This window comes from Chlorocebus sabaeus, chromosome 20 (genome assembly GCF_047675955.1).
Source record: "Chlorocebus sabaeus isolate Y175 chromosome 20, mChlSab1.0.hap1, whole genome shotgun sequence".
In the NCBI taxonomy this organism is placed as follows: domain Eukaryota; kingdom Metazoa; phylum Chordata; class Mammalia; order Primates; family Cercopithecidae; genus Chlorocebus; species Chlorocebus sabaeus.
The window spans coordinates 120,059,397-120,066,705 of record NC_132923.1 but is presented as its reverse complement, the minus strand read 5'-3'; the positions used below and the strand labels follow the sequence as shown (position 1 = coordinate 120,066,705).

The window sequence follows — 7,309 nt, the reverse complement described above, 5'->3', positions numbered from 1 at the left end:
GCCCTCTGCGGCCCTCTGCGGCCCTCGCCACGCCCGCGCCCGGGCTGCCGGGACTTGTAGTCCCCTCCGACTCCTCAGCACACACCGGGGGCGGGGCGACCTGAGACACACCTCACGGAGGCAGCCCCCCTGCATGTCCCAGTGGTTAGGGACTGTGCGTGCTGGTCCAGCTCTCCATGTCTTCCAGGCCATGCGACCGTGAGCAAGTCACTGATCCTCTTTGGCCCTCTTTTCCCAACTTATAGGATAGCAATGCCTGCTTCACAGAGAACTGCTGCGAGGATCACACAAGTAAATGCGTGTCGACTGGGTGTGGTGGCGCATGCCTGTAATCCCAGTTACTCGGAAGACTGAGGCAGGAGAATCGCTTGAACCCAGGAGGTGGAGGTTGCTGTGAGCCAGGATCGTGCCATTGCACTCCAGCATGGGCAAAAAGAGCGAAACTCCGTCTCAAAAAAAAAAAAAAAAAAAAAAGAAAAAGAAAAGAAAATGCGTATCAAACACTTGAGACAGTGCCTGGTGCTGCTTGATGAATGCAGAGAAGGAAGACACACCTACCCAGAGATTCACAGGGTCAGATGTGCCTCCACAGAGACCCAGGGAGAGTCTGCCATGATGCACTGGAGGCCTTGAAATGCCAGAGAAAGAGAAGCCTCACAGCGTGACCTGTAGACACACCTGCACTGAGGGGATTCATAGAGACCCCTGAAAGGCACCAGAGATGTCATACCTGTGTGCAGCATTTATCCCGCTACCCCATAGTGACAGGCACAGGCATAGTGCTCCCTGTCTCCAGGACCTCTGGACAGAGAAGCTCCAAAGGGGAGAGTGGATCTGTGAGATCCCAGGGCAAACAAGGGAGGGTTCACGTTAGGGCCAAGGATAGACTTGGGCAGGATCACCAGTCATTTGTCCAGGATGAACTTATGGAGTGCCAGCACCGCTCTAGGAGCCAGGAACGTGAGAATGAACAAAACAAAACGCCCTTTTTCCTGCGGAGGCTGCTGTCTACTGAGAAGTAGCCCTAGTCAAGGAAAGGAAAACTCCAACGATCCCTGTTGTGGAAGGGGCTGGAAGGAGACACAGCTGTGATGGTGGTGAGGGTGTGGGTAGGGGATAGACCCCAGGAGGGAAAGCAGCACCTGATTCATAGCAAGATCCCAGTGACTATTTGGTACAGGAACATGCATTGGCAGGACTTGCTGGTGGATAGGATGTGGGGGTGCAGGAATGTGTGGAATTCAAGATGCTTCTCAGGGTTTTGGCTTGAGCAGTGGGGTGCCAGTGGAGCCATTTACTCAGCTGGGGCAGGCTGCCCGAGCCAGCCGGTTGGGGGCCATTCCTGTTGACCACCTGGGGCGTGGGACTGGCTTCCTTGGGCCAGGTGACAAGAGTTGTTTCATCTTCCGGTGACACTTCCAGGGGAGGCAGGTTGCTTAACTTTTCAGAACTCCCATGTCCTCCCCTAGGGCTTAGCTCAGTTTCTGGCAGGAACCCAGCCTCCAGGGCAGCAGGAAGGCTGGCTTTGGAAGTGGCTAGCCCAGGTGGCCTTGGCAAGAGGTAGTATGGTACGGCGGCAAGGGGCTGGCTCTGGTATCAGAAAGACATGGATGTGTGAGTTGCTTTCTAGCTGTGTGAGCTTTAAAACGTCACTTTCCCTCTCTAAGCCTCTCCTTCCCCACCTACAAAATGGAAGTCATGGAGAGGATGAAATGAGATGGCAGGAACTTGGTAGAAGCCAGCTGCTTGCTTTAGATCCTGGCACTGGATGAGAGGCTTCAGAAAAGCAGAGGGGGCCGGGTGTGGTGGCTTATGCCTGTAATCCTGGCACTTTGAGAGGCTGAGGCAGGTGGAGCAACTGAGGTCAGGAGTCCAAGACCAGCCTGGCCAAGGAGGCAAAACCCCACCTTTACTAAAAACACAAAAATGAGCCAGGTGTGGTGGTGCGCGCCTGTAATCCCAGTTACTCAGGAGGCTGAGGCAGGAGAATTGCTTGAACCCGGGAGGCAGTGAGGGCAGTTGCAGTGCGCCTACTGTACTCCAGCCTGGGCCTCTAAAAAATAAAAAATAAAAATAAAATAAAAATAAAGAAATAAAAAAGCAGAGGACTTGGGGACTGCATGGGAGACTGCCTTGCAAGGGTGCCCCCTTCATTCTTTTTATTGCTAAGGCTACTTGGCCTTAAAGGGGCTCTATTCCCTGAGCCAGCTGGGAAGGAGCCACACCTGCAGCTCGTCTCTTCTCCTTAATGAGGCAGGAGGCCAGAGGAAGCTTCCTTCCAAACCACAGAGGATGTGGGAGGCCCTGCCATCTGCTTGGGGTTACCTTTGGGGAAGTGGCTCTCGGTGTGTGGTCATCAAGGAGGTCTGTGACCCAGGCTGTCTTCCCGGATAACCGTGTCTGAGATTTCCAGTCCCACATGGGCGAGAACCGACTGAACAGTTTCCCTTCTAGGCTGTGGCTCTCTTGGGAGCCCATGTAGAGGGCGTAACAGGCCTGGTCCCAGTGGCAAAAAGCTTGAGAAATCACTAATTTGGGCCAGTTTATTCCAGAGCATTGTTTTACTTTTCAATTTCTCTAGTTTCACCAGATTTTTGCAACAAAAGAGGATTTTTTTCACCTAGTAAATCCTGTTGGTAGGATTGTGGCTATCTAGACACACAGTAAAGTGGGTTTTCAGTTTTCTTTTCTTTTTTTTTTTTTTTGTTTTTGAGACAGGGTCTCTCTCTGCTGCCCAGGTTGGAGTGCAGTGGCATGATCTCAGCTCACTGCAGCCTCGACCTTCTGGGCTCAAGTGATCCTCCCACCGCAGCCTTCTGAGTAGCTGGGACTACAGTTGAGCACTACCATGCCCAGCTGATTTTTCTTTTTTTTTTTTTTTTGTAGAGATGGGGGTTTGCCATGTTACCCAGGCTGGTCTTGAACTCCTGGGTTTCAGAGATCCACCTTGGTCTCCCAAAGTGCTGGAATTACAGGAGTGAGCCACTGTGCCTGGCCGAGTTTCAGCACTTTGTATGGTAGTTATCCTTGGGCCAGAAAGGGAAGGGGCCTGAAGAGAATTTGACCAATGGGAGTCCCTCCCTGCCCTGAGCAATGTGATGGGAGAGATGAGAAATAAGCAATATTAGCCTTGCACGGTAAAACCATCCTCCCAACAGGGAGGCCTCCAGCTCTGGCCAGTCATGTCAGAAATATACCAGCTGTCAACTCCAGAGGGCTGGGAAGGAATTACTCTTGCAGCCTCCCAGCATTCACTAGAGAGTCTTTCAGATAGTAGGTACTCAAGACAAATCCGTTCACTTGAGTTTATGGAGCATTTACTCTCTTGCAGGCAAGATGCTTTCACATTTACTCTTATTTAGACTTCAACCATAATTCTGAGAAGGGAGTGCTGTTAATTCCCATTTTAGAGATAGGAAAATAGAGACACAGATGTTCAACATGTCCAGAGCTAGGTAAGAAGGGATGGCTGGCTTCAGTCCTACGAAATTCTATTTTTATTTTTAATTTCTTTAGAGGCAGGTTCTGGCTCTGTGATCCAGGCCGGAGTGCAGAGGCACGATCATAGTTCACAGCAGCCTCTAACTCCTGGGCTCAAGCAATCCTCTGACCTCCCAAAGCGCTGGGATTATAGGCGTGAGCCACAGGGCCAGGCTGGAAGTATTATCTTGTAAATGAAGGCACATTGGGCACAGAAGTAACATACAGGACAAAATACTGTTCCGTTCCCTGCACAGGTCTGCAGTTTTACTGGAAAAGCCTTTGTGACTGTTTCAATAGAACATTTGTCTCCAATTCAATGAAAGATGAAATAAGCAATAAATGGCCGGGCGCGGTGGCTCAAGCCTGTAATCCCAGCACTTTGGGAGGCCGAGGCGGGCGGATCACGAGGTCAGGAGATCGAGACCATCCTGGCTAACACAGTGAAACCCCGTCTCTACTAAAAATACAAGAAAATTAGCCGGGCGTGGTGGCGGGCGCCTGTAGTCCCAGCTACTTGGGAGCCTGAGGCAGGAGAATGGCGTGAACCCGGGGGGCGGAGCTTGCAGTGAGCCGAGATAGTGCCACCGCACTCCAGCCTAGGGCACAGAGCAAGACTTCGTCTCAAAAAAAAAAAAAAAAAAAAAGAAGCAGTAAATTAAACTATCAGTTGATACTACCAATTTAACTTGGAGTTCAGCTGTGGAGAGTGACCATCAGAGTCAACCCAGCCTCTGATGACGTTGATCTGAAGTGGCAACGCCCAAGCTACACCCTGCCTCTTAGCAGTTGTTGTGGACCCATCTTTACAAGGCATTAAGTTGTTCATGAGAAGCAGGGTGTGCTTGCTCACACCTGTAATCCCAGCACTTTGGGAGGTCGAGCCAGGTGGAACGCTTGAGTTAGAGATCAGCCTGCCCAACAAACACGGTGAAACCCCGTCTCTACTAAAAATACAAACATTAGCCAGGTGTGGTGGGTATACCTGTAATCCCAGCTAGTTGGGAGGCTGAGGCAGAAGAATCGTTTGAACGTGGGAGGTGGAGTTTGCAGTGAGCCAAGATTGCACCACTGCACTCCAGCCTGGTGACAGAGAGAGACTCCAATAAATGAATGAATGAATGAATGAATAAGTCATTCATGAGAAAAACCCATCTTTCCTTACAGATCTGGAGATTAGAAGCCAAGTCAAAGTATCCATGAATCCAAGGAATGTGACCTTTCCCCAGGCTGATAGAAAGCCACTGGAGGTCTGAACTGGGGAACAGAAGCTACCCACAGACATGGCCCGCAGGTCAGGTTCCACTGTCTTTCAAGAAGCCAGCTGCACTCCACAATCTTAGGCTTCAACGCCACAGGGCCGTGTACCGTGTGTCTCAATGAGATAGTCAAGAATTCCAAGATGCTGTAGTGAAGGGTACATGGCCCTGTTCTCAAAATTTCTGATGTTTGTTCCTTTTTCCTTTGTGACCTTGGCTCCTAGGTGGCAGGAGGGAAAAAATCTTGTTCATCCTTGTCCCCAGCACCTCACCTTCCATAATGCCTGAGACAATGCTTGTTGAATCAACCCCTTTTAAGCCAGAAAATGCTCATTAAGGCTCATTATCGGTGAGTCACACGTTTTCTCAGCTGCTTGCCTCAGGATGCATGAAACTTTTGTTTTCCAGATGATCCAGAGGTTTCCAGCTACAACTTAAAAAAGCAGCCTTGGGCGAAAAGGAGAATAGGGACCACCCGAATGTGCCTTAGTAGGGGAATGGTTAAGTAAGGGCACACCTATGCCACAGTGCTCTTAAGCTGCAGTTCCAAAAATTTTTACATACACATACACACAGATTAAGGTAGGTCTTTATTAGCACTGAAGTCCCTTCTATGTGAGATAAAAATAGAAAGCTGCTGGCGGACTACAGGGTACCCTATTTTTTTCTTTTTTTTTTTTTTTTTTGAGACGGAGTCTTGCTCTGTCGCCCGGGCTGGAGTGCAGTGGCCGGATCTCAGCTCACTGCAAGCTCCGCCTCCCGGGTTTACGCCACTCTCCTGCCTCAGCCTCCCGAGTAGCTGGGACTACAGGCGCCTGCCACCTCGCCCGGCTAGTTTTTTCTATTTTTTAGTAGAGACGGGGTGTCACTGCGTTAGCCAGGATGGTCTCGATCTCCTGACCTCGTGATCCACCCGTCTCGGCCTCCCAAAGTGCTGGGATTACAGGCTTGAGCAACCGCGCCCGGCCCCTATTTTTCTTTAAATCTTTTTTTATAGGTTAAAAAAAAAAGAGACAGGGTCTCACTATGTTGGCCTGGTTGATCTTGAAGTCCTGGCCTTAAGCAATCCTCCCACCTTGGCCTCCCAAAGTGCTAGGATTACAAGTGTAAACCACTGTGCCAAGTGTTTTTTTTTTTTTTTTTAAAGGGATGGGGTCTCACTATGTTGCCCAGGCTGGAGTGCAGCAGCTATTCACAGGCGCAATCATGGCAAACCATAGCCCCAACCTCTTGGGCTCACGCGATGCTCCCGCCCCAGCCTCCTGAGTAGCTGGGAATAGGGGCACACGCCACAGCTCCTGGCTCTATGGTGCCTTACTTTTGAAGGGAGAGTTTTAAATATGCTGCATATCTGTAGTAACGTAGGGTGTGGAAGGAAATGTCTAAGCTGTCAACGGGGTAAGTTTGGAGGAGCTTCCACTTTTACTTTCCCCCTTTCCCCTTTTTTGCATTGCTTTTTTGTTTTGTGGAGATAGGGTCTCACTCTGTTGCTCAGACTGGAGTGCAGTGGTGTGATCTCCGTCACCGCGACCTCCACCTCCCAGGCTCAAGTGAGTCTCCTGCCTCAGCCTCCCAAGTAGCTGGGATTACAGGCATGTGCCATCGCTGCCCGACTAATTTTTCTATTTTTACTAGAGACAGAGTTTCACCATGTTGGCCAGGCTGGTCTCGAACTCCTCACCTCAAATGATCCACCTGTCTCAGCCTCCCAAAGTGCTGGGATTACAGGCGTGAGCCACCACACCCGGCTGTGCAGTGAGCCTCCCAGCCAAGGCACAGGTGCTGTGGAGTTCATGTTTGCAGTGAGAAGCCCCACGAGGTCCTCTGTGGAACTAACTGGATTCACAGCTGATCAGGGTCATTGCTCTGTGCTGGAGGAATCTCAAACCTGGCTTCACCAACGTATCCAAAGACTTACCAAGACTTAGTTTTCAGTAATTCTGGTACTGAAAACTATAGAAACTGGGATGACATAGAACACTAACACTGAGTGTTCAGAATAAGTGCCAGGCATTCTCATACCAGATGAATGAAGTAGGCACAATTATGGATCCCATGTGCAGATGGGCAAATGGAGCAGCATAGAGGTGAAGGAACTTGTCCAAGGTTGTCCAGCTGGTGAGCAGCAAAGCTGGGAACAAGCCACAGGCCCTGTCTGATGTCAGTTCCACGCCTCATCACTTCCTTCTAGCTGGGGTACCCCAACCCCGCTCAGCTCTGGAGCCCTGTCCATCTCTCCAAGGACAAGGACTCCTGGCACCTTCACATTCCTCTGCAGCAAGTAAAGGAACAGGGTTCTTTTTTTTTGTTAATAAAGTAGAATAACATTTATTTCTTAAAATTTTTATTATACATGCTGTATTCATGGAAAACCAAGATCTTTAAAGGAACTCAAATTAGATATAAATTATGTTCAGCTCTGAGCTGGTTTTAAATCATGTTTAGCATGGAAACACTTAAACTGAAGCTTTCTTCTCCTTATAGGTTGCCATCATTTTCTTGATTTCTGCAATAGCTTTCCCTGGATTCAGACCCTTTAAAAAAGAGAAGAGAATCAATAACAAATGATA

The 7,309-nt window shown here is 49.6% G+C and overlaps 1 protein-coding gene across 1 annotated transcript in view; it reads right to left on the bottom strand.

Moving 5' to 3' along the window:
* Nucleotides 1-7,066: 7,066 nt before the first annotated feature.
* SDHB (succinate dehydrogenase complex iron sulfur subunit B) overlaps nt 7,067-7,309 on the bottom strand; it is a 33,494-nt gene continuing 33,251 nt past the window's right edge. The window contains exon 8 of the mRNA XM_007980323.3: nt 7,067-7,273. Within this exon, the coding sequence (XP_007978514.1) occupies nt 7,196-7,273 (78 nt within the window). The 3' untranslated portion in view covers nt 7,067-7,195. The remainder of the gene's footprint in view (nt 7,274-7,309) is intronic.